Source organism: Brachypodium distachyon, chromosome 1 (genome assembly GCF_000005505.3).
Source record: "Brachypodium distachyon strain Bd21 chromosome 1, Brachypodium_distachyon_v3.0, whole genome shotgun sequence".
In the NCBI taxonomy this organism is placed as follows: Eukaryota; Viridiplantae; Streptophyta; class Magnoliopsida; order Poales; family Poaceae; genus Brachypodium; species Brachypodium distachyon.
In genome coordinates, this window is record NC_016131.3 from 54159166 (window position 1) to 54177061 (window position 17896).

At 44.9% G+C, this 17896-nt stretch overlaps 1 protein-coding gene and 1 long non-coding RNA gene across 2 annotated transcripts; both read right to left on the reverse strand.

Moving 5' to 3' along the window:
* Positions 1 to 214: 214 nt before the first annotated feature.
* On the reverse strand, positions 215 to 15983 carry LOC112269851. Its single transcript, XR_002962030.1, has 3 exons — positions 15970 to 15983; positions 1551 to 1553; positions 215 to 378 (listed from the first exon to the last, which is right to left on the reverse strand). It is a non-coding gene; the product is annotated as an uncharacterized LOC112269851 (long non-coding RNA).
* On the reverse strand, positions 2676 to 5084 carry LOC100835137 (60S ribosomal protein L4-1). The gene is made up of 2 exons (XM_003557437.4): positions 3909 to 5084; positions 2676 to 2999 (listed from the first exon to the last, which is right to left on the reverse strand). Exons 1-2 carry the CDS (start codon positions 5007 to 5009, stop codon positions 2886 to 2888), a joined length of 1215 nt encoding a protein of 404 aa, XP_003557485.1. The 5' UTR covers positions 5010 to 5084; the 3' UTR covers positions 2676 to 2885.
* Positions 15984 to 17896: the final 1913 nt, after the last annotated feature.

The following is a 17896-nucleotide window of genomic DNA, read 5'->3' on the forward strand; positions in this document are numbered from 1 at the left end:
CCATGGAATCATGCGCTTTTCTCTGATTTGAATCTTTTCATTGATTTTCTTCTCTGGCTACTTCTTCTTGGCATATTCCATTCCTTGCTACTAGGCTACCTGCATTCCCTTCTTATCTATCGGAGGATCCGCAGTCTTCTCTTTTTATTTAGGCATGAAAGAATGTTCTTGTTTTTCGTTGTTTCCCCAAGGATGTCCTAAAGTTCCTCGATGAAATTGTAATACAAAATCATCCCCAAAGATTTCGGTCAGAGTTGGCATATGCCAAACATGAATACCACCTGAAGCTACTGGTATAACACCCGGCATGGATACCCAGTCCTGAGTGAAAAAGATACCACGAGCACGATCTTTTTCAATAAAATCGTCGCGCAATAACTGCAGGCAACTAGCATTTTGTCATGGAAGTTCGTGAAAGAATGTTCTTGTTTTTCGTTGGAAACACCAATGCCAAAAAAACAAAAGTCTCCTTTCTCTTTTCGTTTACATGTATCTCGACACTTTTTAAGAATAGATACATCCATTTTCAAATTTGAGAGAAGAATTAGGGTGCGTTTTTTTCGGCTTCTAGACCCAGCTTCTCTAAGAAGCTGCCCTCACCCAGCTTCCTGGAGAAGCCGCATCCAAAATTTGATTAGACTTCCAAAATAATTTGGTCTAATCTATTTTGAAAATCTATAGCTAAATTTGGGACGCGGCTTCTCCGGGAAGCTGGAGGAAGACAGCTTCTCAGAAAAACTGTTTTAGGAAGCCGAAAAAAACTGGCCCTGGTACTATCTCTGTCGACGTGGGTTGCTTGACTAGCACCAAAATTTTGGCTCACCAGCCACGTCTTTATTCTGACACAAGAATTTCAGGTTATGGGTGCAGAAACGGGCTATCACCGATGAATCTCACAACGTTTGCGGTGACAAAACTAACAACGAAGAGGGGTGCATTGGGCAAAAACCGTTGCAAGGAGGAGGAATATATGGCATCAACATGCCTCAGCAACACCTCGTGTGAATGGAGACCCTGGGACTCGTTGAGGTGCGTGATGGAAGTCAAGGAGCAGCGCGAAGAGACGTAGCTTGGGCATGATATAGCGTCCAAGAGCAGCTGGGGCTTGCGAACAACTATGCCACATATAGAGCACAACAAAGAAAAGGGGTTTGCAGAAAGAGATGGGATGCAAAATAGCATGGTGATACTTTGGCCGACGGAGCACGCAGAAGCACCGATTCACAGACAGGAGAAGATGAAAATAAAAGAGGGAAGAGGGAGCCCAGCATGGGAAGAAGACAAAATAAACGTGGCGGCACTGCTAGCGGCAAGCGAAGTAAACAAAGAGCTACGCGGTCAAATAGCGTTTAAGAAATTATGCTAGCTTTGAGTACGATGGAGCCAGTGAACGAGGGTGGGGTTTGTTAACGAGCTGAGTAGTCGGACACAGCGTTCATGTAAGGGCATCACAATGAAAGTTCCCAAATCCTTCCCATTTGTCCATACGTGGTCCATGAGCGAAATACACAACCAATGTGAATCCCAATTTGTCCAAAAATGGTTCACACATCCTCCGTTTCTTCTCCAAATTTGAGAAAAGTATAGGACAGCAGCGGATCTAGGTATTTGAGACAGGGTGGTCCAATGTATAAACTTTTATCTCAGTATAAATTATAACGACAAATTTTCACCTCAAACATACTACTAGTATTGAATTTGGAAAGAGAAAAAAACCCGGCATTGGAACAATTTTACGATAATTTCAATTCGTCAATGAGCAAACTTTAATTTGATCCGACGAAAGGCCGAGAAAAATGTCGCCGACTCCGTGTAAGCTGCTGTCCCACTCACGTGTTCGCGGTGACGCAATGTATGTTTGCCTTCCACTAGCAATTAGCGACGATCGATGGCGAGAAACGATCGATGGCCAGAAATACGATGAGATGTTAGCTTTTCTGCTCCTCTGCTCGGTGAAAAATATGATAAGATGCTAACGCACGCTCGCGATCGATTGCTATGCTGCAACAAGGCCCGACTCGATGCGGTGATGTGTATACTACACAACATAAAGAAAACGAGAACTGGTCGAGGAGATGGGCTATTTGCTCGGGTTGATTTTTATTTTTTAGTAGGTTTAAGATACACTAGTGTATATTTATACGGGCCGTATTTCCAGGATGTTCCATAGACCACCATTGCCACCCTATGGATCCGCCGATGGTATAGGGTTCCCATTTATGCAAAACTCATCCAAAACTTGTCCACTTGTCTTGTCGGCCACATGTCAAAGACTCATAAAGAGATAAATAGAGGTTTCCATTGGACAACTTCATATTTTTTCATCCCTATTTGTCCAAAGACTCAAATGGGCTCACCTTGGAAATGCCCTAAGAAGCCTTTGTTAGAAAGGTCTCGCTCCTAGGACAGGTTATTTGGTACGAAAATTTTCTGCGCCAACGGTGGATGGCAAAACACCAAACGAAGGCTCAGAAATCAACAGCATCATTCCACCCAAGTACCCAACCAATTTGCACAGCTGAGTAGCCGACACAAAGCATTCAGATGATAATTCATCCTGGCTTGAAAATGCCTGTTCGGCTAACGAGGTCACTTGCCAGTATACACCATCACACACATAAGACCTTGGCTTGGAAAAAAAAAATTAAAACACCCAACGCAAGCCATCACAGAGCAACATGAAGTGCAAGCATAATTTTGGATAACTAGTTTGAACCACATCATACTCTATGTTCTCACGATAACACATCAACAGAACGGACAGAACAAAAGTCTCAAAATCCCACAGAAAACTTATGGTGATAGTAGGATAAAACAGAATCACAGAATCCTTTAGATAAGTTCTCGACGACGGGACTACTACCCAAAACTTAACCAGAACAAGTTTACTGCGAAACACCAAGCCACTTTGAGAAGACATCAAACTCAGTGTAGTCACTGTCTGAGATCATGGTCTTGTACCATGCTTTGCCAGCAGCCTTGACCTTGGCAGCTTCCTCCTGAAAAACAAAACAACAGAGGTAGATTGTTAGGAAATCGCCAAAGAAATGCCACCCAGCATATGGAGGTAATCAGAATAGGAAATTTAGAGCCTATGCACGAATAACATGGGAAAACCAATTACCTGAACAAATGAGATACAAAAAGTTTGGGTAAAACACAACATTTTAGCTAACATTTTATTCAAACAAACAAACAAACAGAAAATACATACGAATGAACACAGATACTACACAACCAAACATTAACAAAAAATGATCATGGCCAATTTCTAATGCTCTTGCCGAATAATAGAAAGCATACTAACACAGAAAAAAAGATAAACATACATCACAAGTGATCAGCAAGGCATAATGTCCCGTTACAATAACATTAACGTATAACATTGCTAACAATGGTCATTGACAGAAAAACATAAGAATCAGCAAAACTGATGTAAAAAATCATGTGCAAATCTAAGTCTGAGAACGAAAAATTACTAACAAGAAACAAGTAGAATATTGTAGTCAACAATTGCAACCAGCAATTTATCAGAGATCAAGCAACCAAGTAAAATACAGGAAAAAAATGAGCAATAACAGAACAATGGTTGATTAGTTGCTAAATTGTTCTAGTTCAGATTTCAGAACTAAACAAACCTAAGAATTTAAATGAAAATAGCAAATTTAGAATGAGACTATGCATACCTAATCATGTTAAACGCTGCAGTAATCACATATTACAGAGTAAAGTAGATGAAGCATAGACAACTAAATTAGATGTGATAAACATCCAAGTAGAACATCATAAAACATAATGGCTAATACCAACACATAACACTAGTAAAAATTAATAGACAACATAACTAGTGTGCTCATAACCAATTGATAGTTCTCGTGTTAAAAGGTTAGGGGCAGAAAGAGCTATACCGGGCTAAGCTTGGTCCTCTTTGAAGCAATCTTCTCCTTCCTTGCCTTGACGCGAGCAGCCTCAGCAAGGGTAGCCATCTTGCGGGCAGTACCAAAGTAGGGGTTGAGCTTGAGCACAGCAGCCGCATTCTTTAGTGGGTTCCTCCTCTTCTCCCTGAGCTTCACTTCCTTGTTGATTGGCTTAACAACAGACTGCACCTCATCAGAGTTGATGATCCTGCCAAGGTCAGCATTGGCCATCTTAGGCCTCGGCAGCACAAAGCCCTTCTTCTTCAGTGATGGCGCATCAAAGGTGCCATACACCTCCTCAAGCTTCTTGAAGGCGCTCTCGGTCCAGATAACAAAGCGTCCAAGGTGACCACCAGGGGCAAGGTCGAGCAGGTTGAGGCGCTCAACGTTGGCGACATCCACGCCAGGGAGGTTGCGGAAGGCCTTGACGATCTTGGATCCCTCGGTGCCGTAGACGATGAGGGGACCCTTGCGTTTGACGTAGCGACGGTTGCGCATCTTACCCTTTCCGGCGCGGATGCCAACAGAGTCCTTGGCCTTCTCAGCATCAGCGTAGGCGCCGATCTGCTTCAGGATCTTGATGGCCTGGGAGGTCTTCTCAATGGACTCGGCCGAGTCAGAAATGACAAGGGGCATCTCCGGTACGGTCTCGATGCGGTGGCCGCGGGCGAGGACGAGGGCCGGGACGGCGGTGGCGGCGAGGGCGGAGGAGACGGCGACACGGCGAAGGTGGACGTTGACGCGGCGGTGCCACTTGCGCCAGATCTTGGTGGGCGCGAACATGCGTCCGCCACGGCACATGTTGCCGAAGGCTCCCTGGCCGGCGCGGTGGGTTCCGCCTCCGGGGACACGCGGGATACGCGACACGGCGCGGCCCGTGCCCCAGGACTCGGCCGAGGTCTGGTGGCCGGCGCGGCGGGAGACGGCGTAGGGCTGGCGCTTGTTGCAGGAGAGCAGCCTGTGGACGAAGCGGACGATGTCGGGGCGGAGCGGCGCGCGGAAGACCTCGGCGAGGGCGAGGTTGACGGCGTCGGTGGCCATGTCGCCCTCCAGGGCCTTCACGGAGACGAGGGGGCGGGTGCTGGGGGCCATCGCGGCGGCGGGGTGGCGGCGGCAGCAGCAGCGGCGGCTAGGGTTTCAGGTGGCGCGGCGAGGGAATGGAGGCCGGTAGTGAAGGGAATGGCTTATATAAGGGGATCGCTAGGGTTTGGGTACTGGGGTTAGCGAGGCGAGATCTGAGCCGTCGGTTCGGGGTGAGTGTTGGCATTTCGTGAGTTGGGCCTAGAGCTTTCGGTTTTATGGAGCCTCCGGCGGTCCGGCCCACGTTGCTAGGTTAGTTCTCATTATCTTGGGTTTGTAAAGCCTCGTTGTATCTTTGGGAAGGAGGCCTTGGCCGAAACTCAGCACAGAAGAAAAATAACGTGGTCAACGGGAGTCCATGGGTGTGTTTGGTGGCCTGAATCCATCCAGAATATCTTTTCTCGTTCCACTTTTCCAACTCGGATTGTGTTTGTTAACTCGGATAGAATGTGTAGAGCTTAGCCCACCTCATACGAAAAATGGTCCTCAACCTGGTCCAGTTGTGAGCCAAGCTGAGTCCATCCTGCAATCGATCTCGGGGGCCCACCCTTTGCACCCCCACACTTTCTCCCGTGCCCCTCATTTGCTCCCAAACGAGAACTAGTTCCTCCTGCCCGTCGTCGCCCCCTTTCTTGGCCGTCGTCGCCCCCGGGAGAGTGAATCTGGATTCACCCGGGCCACCAAACACACCCTATGTTTCCTAAAAAAACAGGAGTCTATGCGCTTCGCCAATTACAAGCCATTTCCGTTCTAAAAAAAACAATTCCCCGGTTTGACATGTTGACAAAGGCAGGCCACGGGGAGAACTACGGGAAGATTGGACCACCAAGGAAAGCCTGATAGAAGTATCTTGTACATTCAGCAACAAGAACAAGGCAAAAATAAAATCCAATTCTTTTTGAAATTTTTATTCCCCAACAGCTCGTGATTCCCATTCACTAATTACATAGTAATCACATTGTAAAGCTACATCTAGGTACAGACACCGAATTCAGGGGCGGGCCCAGAATTTTGACACTGGTATTCAAAACTGTTCTGAATATTCACCGGTCAAATTTTTTCCGAAAATTATCTATGAAAATTTTGTTTCTCTAATCGAGTAATCCCTGACATGTTGTCCTCTTGTATGTAGCGTAGTGTGTGTGTGTAGCCGTTCCACAGTAGAAGTGCCGAAGCACGGAGCATGAGCGAGTAGATGGTTCGATATTAAGTGATCTTAAATCCTACCTAGACCATTGAATTGGGCCAACTCGGGTGAAGGAGGAGATAGACGATGGCTAGTGCACTTTAGGCCTCAATGCTTGAGTACTTTAAATTTTAGCTCAAAATACTTTATACATGCATATATATTGAGTACATAGTATATATATTCATATTTTTGCAAAAAAGCAAGGGTATTCAAGCGAATATCCTTGAATTGAGCTGGGCCCGCACATGACCGAATTGTAGTCCACCATGGGAGATCAAATTTGGGCAGGGAGATGAAGAAGAAGAAGAATCACATTTGAAAAGTCTGGAATGTCATGATCGTCACGGGAATAGCACGGTGAGAGTCGTGAAATACTAGCAAACTTCCGTCCCCATGATCGGGTCGCCGCCTCATCGGGTCTCCGTGTCGACGACAGGATCATTTGGCAGGCCACCAACCGCAACTGCTATCATCGAGAGGTGGTCGACTGCCTCCGGGACATGATCTGCTGCCTCCACACACGCAGACGCGCACGAGCTGTCCATGTGCTGTTGGTCACCGTGTTGAGAGTCTTCGGAGCCAAGAGAAAATGATATGGGGAGCATAAGGACTGGATTGATACATTTAGACAGCGTTTTATTTTACCTTCATTCTCTATTTTGTACATATTTATTTATTAAATATATTCACAGTAGGCAAATAAGCTCTAGAAAAAAGAGTCGTCAGACCAGCGGAGGGATCGCGGAAACTAGTCACAGCCTCACAGGTTGGATTTGGATTGGTTGGTGGAGATGGTGCGGATGCAGTACGAATGCACACGATATGATGCCACTACAACAAATATTAATATGAACCTAACAAGTGGCAAAAATATAAGGACTAAATTTAGAGGTTTAAACACGAAGACGGAAAAGGCCTGCAGATATATAGACTAACCTCTGACGTTTAGAGAAGGACGTCCGAGCAGTGATAGAACAATTTTGACGCGTCGTTGTGTATGAACGTTAGAGATGGTAACGTCCATCTCTAACTGCTCGCAACCTCTGACACTTTACAGTTAGAGAAGCGTGAGAGGAGGAATGCGTCAGAAAATGAACGACTTCTCTGATGCTCCGCAAGCCTATGCGTATACGGCCTTCCGAATGCAAGCACTGACTAGCCAACATAAGGAGCGTCAGCGATGGCTATCTGGTCTGACACTTTCCCCTAGTACGTCAGTGGTGAACTTGAAGCAGTGACAAGTGTTGCAGTAGCGGGGGTTGCACTCTAAAGAAATTGTTAGCAAACATAGCGTCAGGCCTGACATAGTTTGCAAGATATAGGAGTGCTTGAATTTTTATTTGAGTTGGTCAGGATTCATATCCCTATCCTGTATAGTATGACCACATGTGTCTTTGATTGATATGATTTTTCCATATATATTGAACGTTTCCAATAATTTGAGATGTATATAGAATGATATGATGTTCATGGATTCCTGAGGGAACATGCTCAAGTTGAAAACTTAAGCAAATTTTGGTTTAATTCAGATCTCCGTTTTAGGATGATAGCAATCATCTTTTATGTCTTGTATAGATAATGATGATAAGATTATCAACAGTTAGACCTGGCCATGGGTGGCCCGGCCCGGGCCTCATTTTCCCGCCCAAAACCCGAAATGAATAAAAAATATTTTAATAGAAAAATGACTTTTTTCCGGGCTTTGGGCCGATCCGGGCTTGGGACTTCCCATCCAGGCTTTGTAAATCCCGTCTCGAAACCCGACCTGGCCCGAGAATGCCCATGTCTAGATCGACATACAGTTAGGTGATGTAAAATGCATAACTAGGGATTTCTTTAGAATACATATAGGTAATCGTCATTATTTGTGCCGTCCTTTTGAAAAAGGAACTCACTGATTAGTTTGTTGTACAATATAATTTTCCAACTATTTCAAGTGTTTTTCTAATAGCAGAACACCTCTTTATTAGTTTGAAATTCTGGCTGAATCATCGACCAAAAAATATTAATATTGGGGTGAGAAGCATCAATCCAAACAGAGGAAATCTACAAACTAACCTATGAAAGAAATCACCACTACTATAGATTGGTTTATCCGCAACAGGCCATCCCAGATGGGTCAGGCATAGCCGCCACAGAAAGAACCTATGCGCGGGGGGTTGTCTTGGGATGATGACCTGTATGGTTTTGGGCTTTTCCCCCAACATGTGGGCCGGCTCTAGGCCTTTTCGAGATGCCTCATGCAGCGAATCTTCCTCGGATGGATCGCTTATATAAACCCCATTACGTCGAAACCCTAGCACCCTTCCTCATCCCAAATCGAACCGCCGCCATCGCTTCCTTTCCTAGTTCCTCATATCTCTTCCACCTAGCGCCGCCGGCCATCCATCCAGTCGCAACCGTTCCTGTGCTTCCCTCAGCCCTCGTACAGATCTCAGTGGTGCAGAGGTCTGTATCCGTGCACTTCAAGGATAGCAATGATGGTCACCCAAGGGGAGTTGAGGCAGCAGAGGAGCGTGGATGGCATGACGGCCACCTGCACCAATACCCTTCTCCGCCCACATCAATCCTCTCCCGGTGAGCACGACGGTGCGAGGGAATCCGAGATGAGGTAACCCTAGGGATAGACAACTATTTTCCTTGGCACACTTTTTGGCCACGTTGATTCTTGCCGCGATAATGAGATGATAGCGGGCTCGCAGGCACGGGGAGGTAGAATTGGTGGGGATGGTGGAGACGATGGCATCGCCACAGCGTTCAAGGAGGACCCCAACGCTCGAGTACTCGTGGCAACAACAACCGTGTCATATCTCATATGTGCTGGACAACGGCGGTGCACCTCCCTTCACTGGCGTTAGATCTGCGCCAACCCTGATATCACTGTGTTCATGCCGAAGGTAAATCGTACTATCTCTATGCTCTGTGAATACATGCGTATGATGGGTAAATGCTGTGTATACAACTGTTGTGTAGATAAGCAAAATGACCCCTTGCCGATTGTTCCGTCCCCTTTCTAATAAGGTATATAATTTGCACTTGCCATGTAAATGGTATGGATATGCCACATTGCCAATTATCGAGAGCGTCATGCCGACAATTCTTTCAATTCTTTCCGGAAGGGGGCTGTTTGCCAGAAAAAAGGCAGGGGTAGAAAGTAAAAAAAATCGAGAAACGAACCATTAATTAAGGCCCAATATGGAGCAAATCATTTATGTCATTAAGCACAAAACTTGTGCATTCGAAATGAGCCTTTGGAAGTATTCCCCAAATTGGCATTGCTAAACTTACAATACGTTAAAAGACAATGTTAAGGACTTGAAATTCTTTAGTCTTGTGCAATGGTTATACTAGGGAACTTGTAAGTGCGCCAGCACCACATAGTGAATCCACAAAAGGGTGACATCCCAGTTGAAAGTGTGTCATCTTAGCTGAAGTCAATCTATTTGGAGGCCTTGGACAGATAGAGAAATAGTAAGATATAAAGATTTGACTGTTCTTAGCCAATTTAATATGCAAACGACCCTTAAATTTTTGATAATTTCTTCCTGAGAACTTAAGGGCTGCTCTAGCTAGTGAGGCCTTTCTTTGCCTTTCATAAGGGTATGCCAGTGATCAAGGAACATTTCACATTTCGCAGTACCTAGATCATCACATTTCACGGTATATACCATCTCAAACGAAAAATAATAGAGCATCCTAAGATATACTTGCAGCTCCATCCTTTTTCTTGGTGTTTGTTAGATCTCAAAAGCACTTTTCAGATTCATTTCTACAGTGATTGGATACCACTTCAGAAAAAAAAAATACAACACTTTGTGCTAGAGAAATATACAAGTTACAAAGGTCAAACGCCCCATTTGTAATGCATGAATAATACCGTTTCATCACGCACTTCCCCACGGTGACATCGACAAAATTACATACAGTACACAGAGTCATGCCAAAAAGCATGAAACTATTCAGTCTTCTGCCATGGTTAAAATACGGGAGAGACTCCGAAATGCACCAGCACGACATATTACCCAAGTTGAGAATGTATCATCTTTAGCTGTAGTCAAACTGTTTTGAGGTCATGAATCAGTAGAAGTATAAGATATCAAGATTTAAGTATGCTTAAGCAATTTAATATAAGCAAGTCACCCTTACATTTTTGCTACTGTCTACCTCTATACGTCTGCTCCGGTTGGTGAGCCCCTGCTCGCCTTATCTGAACAAAGGGGATGTCAGTAGTCAATTTACTTGCAAATCACATATATTAGCACGGCAAGCTTTTCAGTCAAAAGAAGAAGAAAAAAGGCACGTCAGACAAGAAAAGATACCTGACTATTGATTGATGATCTTGTTACTCCATAATAAGAAGCCGGTAGGAAATCATGTGCATTAGCAGGAAAAGCAGCAGAGTTAACGTAGTATAGCGTATTGCTCCCATGACAAGGACGAGAATAGCTTCTCGTGCGGTCAGAAGAATAGTTGTCCTGGAGTAAATATGATTAAAACTTGTGCAGAAACAAGATGAGAGAGTAGCTGTTTCATTCATATGTGTTTTAGCTAGCATACCGATGTTGAAGAGGCCCGGTTCAATCCAGAATATGTGCGGTGATGACCTTGGATAGGTGCTGTTAATGGGGGCAAAAACATCAGACATTGCAAAATGTAAAGGTTGGGATGTAACAAGTACATCTGTAACATCAAATACAATGTTTCCACTATGCATAATTGGGGGACAGCTGGGAATCCACGGAGAAAAACCTCTCATATAATCCAGAAAGGCACAAAAAACCAAGAATTGAGAGGACTCAACACAATAGCAACCTACGAGAAAATAAATAATATGTTTTTCCGCTAAAAAAGGATTATGGTCTAGGTTACTGACCACCAACAATCCAGTTTTTCCCCCAAAAAACCAACAATCCAGTATCCTAGATCTCAACCATCATAATCACCTACCAGCCTTTTGAGACAGTGAACGAAACTGAAATTTGCCTCCCGTAGTTAAATATCAGAAGAAGGTTCTATTACTATTTACATTATATTGGTCAATAGACTAATGTCATGTAGCCAGACTGGAACCTGATTGTGTACTTGTGAATACTTATATGGCACAACTTCTTATATTCCATTTGTAGTCACTACAATCAGCATTTACGCAATCAAGATTTGTTGTATCTGTAAATGGTGAATATTTAATAAGACTATCAAGAATAAATCATCAACAACTAGAAATAAATAAATTCATATCAATGTATCATTAAGGGGCTTGCAGAATAAACTGCAAAGGGCATATTAATATATCTTATTTGAATATAATACTAATCCATGGAACTCAAGAAAGTGGTATCAATGTGTTCTCCAAAAAAAAAAGTGGTACCAATATGTGTTTGATGTGCCCATGAGTCTCGACTGGAAAGGATTTAAGTCTATGTGCCTACAATTACACTGGAAGAAATTTAAAGTGAATCAACCCAAGTTGGGTCAGGCATGTCTAATACCAACTAACTGCAATGTAAAATTAATGCAAACCCAGAGAACCATTCAGACAAGACAACTGCAGCCAATAGTAACATGAACAAAACTGCAAGTCTGTACCAGATAGATTGTGACAAATGACACCAAGAATATACAGTACTGAAAAGAGGTGACACAGGAAACCACAGATGAGTCAAATAATCTGAACTGGAATTCTGAAGGGCACAAACTCACTTTTAGCAACTGTCATGTCACTCTGACTGATATTCGATGTATATTTTTCTCTGTTCTGCTTGCTCTTTTCGACAGGTTTAGGCAGCGAGTCTTTAATATTCACCTGAAATACACCAACTGAAAATGTGAAAACTGACAAAATGCCTATATCCTGACAAAATAAAATCCTCTTGACAGTGAATAAACACTAGGGCTGAGGCAAAACAGAGGTGGTTCACAAGATATAGGGATGCTCTAAAACACAACAAAACGTTTTTCCCCTGCAAGAACTACTTCTACAAAAAAAGGGGAGAGGATGTCTCCACCAAGTTAAAAATCAATAATAGATAATAAATTTTCCATTCGTATCGAGAGTCACCATTATTCATATCTCTTTCATCTGGATCATCTGATGTTTCTTTATCAGCCCATGAAACTCTTATATTTAGACCTTTGCCAAATACGCCTTCCTTGGAAAGCTTTTCGTATGCCATCTGTGCATGTCTACTAGTCTTAAGTTTAAGAAGTGCAAGCCCACTATTACAGTCTGGGTTATTAGAATTAACCATAACCGTTACAGACTGGACATTCTCAACTTTAATCTTGTGCAGTAATTTGGTAATATGCTTCCAAGAGTAACAGATTAAGCATGCACACATGCAAGAATTAAAGAAAATATTGAATCAAGACAAGCAAACAACTTACATCTTCTTTCTTCCGTTTCTTCTCGATGTTATTCCCATCCAAAGCTGCAGTTCGACAATGCTTCCCACAAATCTTGTGGTAGGTTTCAATTAGCAAGAAGACAATCAATTAGTCAAAGAGGATATATAGAAAGGAAAATTGCAACAAGAATTCAGTAGAATAAAATGTGAGGAATTCTCAACTTGGTGATTAGGTGGTACAGCCATGGTCACAGACTCAGTGGTGTTTCGTACAAACAACACCAACAGAAACCACTGCCCACTGGTTTACAAGAACTTACAATCTTTCAGTTTTGTCTAACTTTGTGTGCTAGCATTTGTTCATTTATAGTGAAAATTTTAGTTACATTCGCAGTGATTGGTCATATTATCAGTGCTCAGTCATTGACGAACCAAAAAGGTAATTTAAGGTCATGGTCACACGGTTCATTAGGTAATGCCCATCAGCTAAACCCACCTTGTTAGAACCAAATCTTGGCAGATAGGTCAATCGTTTATCAGCCAGTGCCAAAAAAGATAGGAGTAGTAGTGAGCCTCCATGTGATAATTACATCATAAATCTAATTTGCCGTGGCCTTTGTCCTATTTAGTAGCTGTGGTACGTCGGTCAATCGGGTAGCAAACCCATTAGGACATGACGTGGACAAGTGGATCAGTTATTTTAGTCACCTAGCAACTTACATGTGGCCGGCCCGACCTGTCAGTTTTGCTGCCAAACTCCCTATTCCGGTAGATTTGGATCAAGTGAAAAACTTGCTCCTAGATGTGCGGCAAACCGACGAGAACCCTTTCGATTTTGTCCCGTTGAAATCCTAGCACCAAAAGGTGTGGTTTTCTAAAATTAACTCAATTATGACCATTGTCCATTTCCTAATAGATTGATTAATAACAACACTTCCCATTCAACGATTCTCGTAGCGCAAAACTTATAGAGAAAATGAGCTCATACATAAATGTGTGTGTGTGTGTGTGATTGTGATAGTAAGTTTATCCATGTGGGTTGTATTATACCTTCACATTGCCAAGCTCTTCGATGGCCTTCTTCGCGTGCGCAGCCTCACGGTACTGCACGAAGCAGTACCCCTTGTTCTTCCCTGTTTGGGTGTTCGGTATCACGCGTACCTGCGTGATCTCCCCGGCCTTCCTGAAAACCGCCCTCACGTCCTCCTCCTTGGCGTCGTAGTGAAGGCCGCCTACGAACACCTCCTTCATTCTCATACTCTCAGCCTCAGACATCCCCTCCCCCTCCTCCGCTGCAGCACTACAGTTAACCGCTGGCTTCCTAGCCAAGGTTTGCTCCAACAGACCTTCCTTCCTCCCCTCCACTGGAGCATTGCAATCAACCGCTGGCTTCCTAGCCAAGGTTTGCTCCGACAAACCTTCCTTTACCCCCTCCACTGGAGCATTGCAATCAATCGCTGGCTTTGTAGCCAAGGCTTGTTCTTCCAACAAAAGTTGCTTCCTTTTAATCAGCGCTTCCCTCGCTCTCGCAGCGGCAGCAGCTAGTTTGCAATTCTTGATAGACGACTGGCCTTCTTTACAACCTAAGTGCGAGCATCCAGTGTTGCAGCCCTTCTCACCCAATGTTTCATTCCGCTTGGCTCCTGCACCATCAGCACTAGCAGCAGCAGCCGCCGCGGCCGCGGCCTTGCGGGCTGCCAAGGTGCCCTTGGGGACCTTCACGATGACCTTCTTTAGAACTTTCCGTTTCTGTACCTTCCGTTCGGGCGCTGGATCCTCCGCCGCCGCACCAGGAGCAGACGGCGGCGTGGTGGGTAACTTAGCCTCGGCAGCTGGGATCGGTGGCGTGGGGGGCTCCGCAGCCATAGGCGTCGGCGGCGGCGGATTGGAGGGTAACTTGGAGTCGGCAATCGGGATCGGTGTCGTGGAGGGCTCCGCAGCCTTAGGCGGCGGCGGCAAAATGCCCGAGTCGGCGACCGGAGGCAGCGGGCTCGGGGTTGGGGCAACCAGGGTCTCCGCGGGGGCGTTGGTTGTTGTTGTTGTTGGCGGCGGCGGCGTGGGTATGAGGGTGGAGGCGTTGCGGAGGAAGCGCTTCTTCGGGGGCAGCAACGCCGACGGCAGCGGCGGCGACTGCGGACGGGGGAGATGGGGCGGCGGCGGAGGGGGACTAGGCGAGGAGGGGACGACGGGCGCAGCATTGCGGCGGGGGGACGGCGGTTGCATGGTGGTGCGGGCGCGGGGATGATCGATGGGTGCAAGGCAAATCGCCGGTTGAATCGACGCGGTCGGCGGTCGGCGGTCGGTCAAGTTTGAGCCGTCAGACGTCTCTCTGCTGTCTCTCTTGTCTTCTGTCTAGGGGGATTTTGTTTGAATGCCGTGAGACTATTTTCCACCGCAAGGCAGAGACGGCAAACACCACTGTAAAACGAATGATGCCAGCTTAATTTTTTAATGCTAATAATGACGTTGGCAACTTGCCGTTACTGATTCTAAAAAAACATCGTGTATTTTTTTTCCTGAAATGGTCCTTCTTTAATTGTATTAATTTCCTTCTGGCCCCTTCTAACCTTTTTTCTTTCTTTCAAAACGGCCCTTCTTTAACTTTAGTTCCTTTAACTTTTAAGTAACATCACGCGCTTACCACGTCCCTCCTGGCAGCACTTTTTTCTCAGAGTTGACAGACTGCAGACGTCGGCACCCTCCCAGCACTTATTTGGTCTTGTTGTCCGTCTTGTGGCGTCCCAACTTCTCTGGACGTCGGGCCAACGGGCGGGGCAACCTCCGAAACGCCAGACCAAAGGGTGTCCGTTCCTTCTTGAGCGTCAGCCCATTCGACGCCCAACCCAGCCTGTGGTGCCATCCTGTTTAATTAGCGCGCTCCTGATTCCTAAGCGTGTGATGTTACAATATTGTTGCTGCTGATGGTGCAACCAAATCAAAGGAGGAGGGGTGGGGGTTGGGGGGGGGGGGGGTGAGCATGAAGGAGGTGTTTGTTGGCGGGCTTCACTATGAAGCCAAACAAGAGGATGATGTGAGTGCGGTGTTCAAGATGGCAGGCGAGATGACATAGGTGCTGATGATAAAGAATAATCATACAAGGAAGAACAGGGGATACTTCTTTGTGTGGTACCATGAGACCCCGCAGGCAAAGAACGTCGTTGAAAAGTTTGGCCATGTGGAATGTGGTGATATCCCACATGGATAAAATTATTATCACAATTAACACATATGACCTCATTTTCTCTATGGGCTTTGCACAAGTAGAATCATTGAATGGGAAGTGTTGCTCTTAATCTTTCTGAAATGGACAATGGTATCTATCCGAAATGGACAATGGTCAATTTTTTTTCATAAATACTGAAAATAATTTGCATTTAACCATCGCATGGAGTAACCAAGCAAGCCCGTGATTACTTATAAATGCGACAAAGATTAAGACACATTAGGTTTTGCATGTAATTATCGCATGGAGTAACAAATGCAGCTCACTACCCATCCTTTTTTTTTTGGCCCCGACTGATATAGATTTACCAATATCCGCTATATTTGGATTTTAGCAGATTTGGTGGGTTCAGGTCATGGGCATTACCTAATGATCGAACTGTGTATATCCATATGCTTAAATTACCCCTTTCGTTTTGTGAATGACGGAACAAAGACAATTTGAGCACTTACAATGGATGTAAGAAAATTTGACATTATAACAAATAAATGATAGCGCACAAAATTACAAGGAAATTGAAAGAATATAATTTCTTGGAAACCAGTGTTTTCTTTTGGTGCAAACTGAGGGTTCTCACATTTTATCTACTGAATTATGCTTCCTGTCCTCTTTCACTATATTGATTGTCATCGATCTTGTTAGCTGAAACCCACCACAAAATTTGTGGGAAGTTTGTTGAATTGCATCGCCCGGTGTTAATAATAAAATTCCGCTTGGAAAATTGAACAAGAAATGGAAAAGAAAATGTGAGTTGTTGCTTTCCTTGATTGGATATTTTCTTGAACTCTTGACTGTGTGCATGCTTAGTCTGTTATTTTTCAAAGCTGGTCATAAAGCTAGCGGCCTCAGATCTGTTTTTGCTCTTCTTCTTTTTGGTGGTCTATATGTTTCGCCATGTAAAATCCCATCCATCATGCATCTAGTCTGCTCTACCATAAACAGCTTGATTAATGGACACAGGGTGAAGGTTACGGTTAGCTTCGTACGTTTCAGGTGTTCAGTTGTGGAGTGAGTCACTCGAGCAAACGACCGACCTGTAACCAGCGTGCGTTGCTTTGGTGCACTGTTACTTTTTTTTTTTTTTGAGAATGGCTCACAGCTTACTGCCTTACTGTGTCTGGATTGCTTGGCGGGCTTCAGCTGCAGGCTGTGATCGAGAGCTGTTTACAGTACCCGTAATATGGGCGTATTGGCCGTCCACTGTTGATGACCTAACGGTCCAGACGATGTACCGTTAGAATCAAAAGAGCGGTAATGCACTGCTGGGTCGAACTGGGCAGTATAACGGATAATTTAAGAACATCTAATTTGGGCCCATGTCCCGGCCCCGCACGGCCCAAACGGCCCATGCCGGGCATACTTGCATCGTTCCCATCCTCTCTTCCCAATCCCACGCCGCCGCCTCTCTCCCACGATACAATGGAGCGTCCGGCGACCTCAATCCCTCCTGTCCACCGCCGCCGGAACAGCAAGGCCGCCGTCTCGCCCCCGCACTGGCGCCGAAGGCCGTCTCGACGGGTCGCCGCGGCCCCCAAGGCTGCCACGGCGCCCGCTGAGGTAACTTGCAGTGAGAGATGCCGCACTGTTCCTGTCGTTGTAACTTGCAGTAGAGGTAGGACTTCACATTCATGGCCAGGTTAATTTGAGATGTACCAGTGAGTACTGGTAGATGAAAGAGAAGGTGATCAGTGATCACCACGCTTTCTTGAGACCACTCAACAACACAACAGGCTAGCAGATAAAAAAAAAGCTCCAAGCACCACATGAGAAAATGAAGAGAAGCTTACTTTTTTACAACATGGAAAAACAACATGGGATGATTACATCAGATGCTGCTAATTAAAAACAACTTTGACTAAATTTGAATGCATCTATACACTAAGTCATGTCTAGATAAATTTAAATTTTGAAAAACTTGAGACATCTTTTATTGGACGGGGGGAGTAGTATTGGAGAGCAGTACTTGATAGGCGTAAATGTAGGGAAATTTACGGGACATTTTAATAGGACATTTTGAAGGCATGACACTGACAATCTGCTTGTTTCGACCCTCAGTAATTGCAAAAAATAATAGCGGTGGACAACTTGATATCACCCGTGGTACGTGGCTCGGCTTTGTTAACTTCGTCCGTCACTGGCGGCG

Bases quoted from the DNA above. Each gene is read 5' to 3' on its own strand.
- LOC100835137 (XM_003557437.4), bottom strand. From the start codon at position 5,009: ATGGCCCCCAGCACCCGCCCCCTCGTCTCCGTGAAGGCCCTGGAGGGC. The intron at 3,000-3,908 runs GTATAGCTCTTT...TTTGTTTTTCAG, and splicing joins AGAGGACCAAGCTTAGCCCG to GAGGAAGCTGCCAAGGTCAA.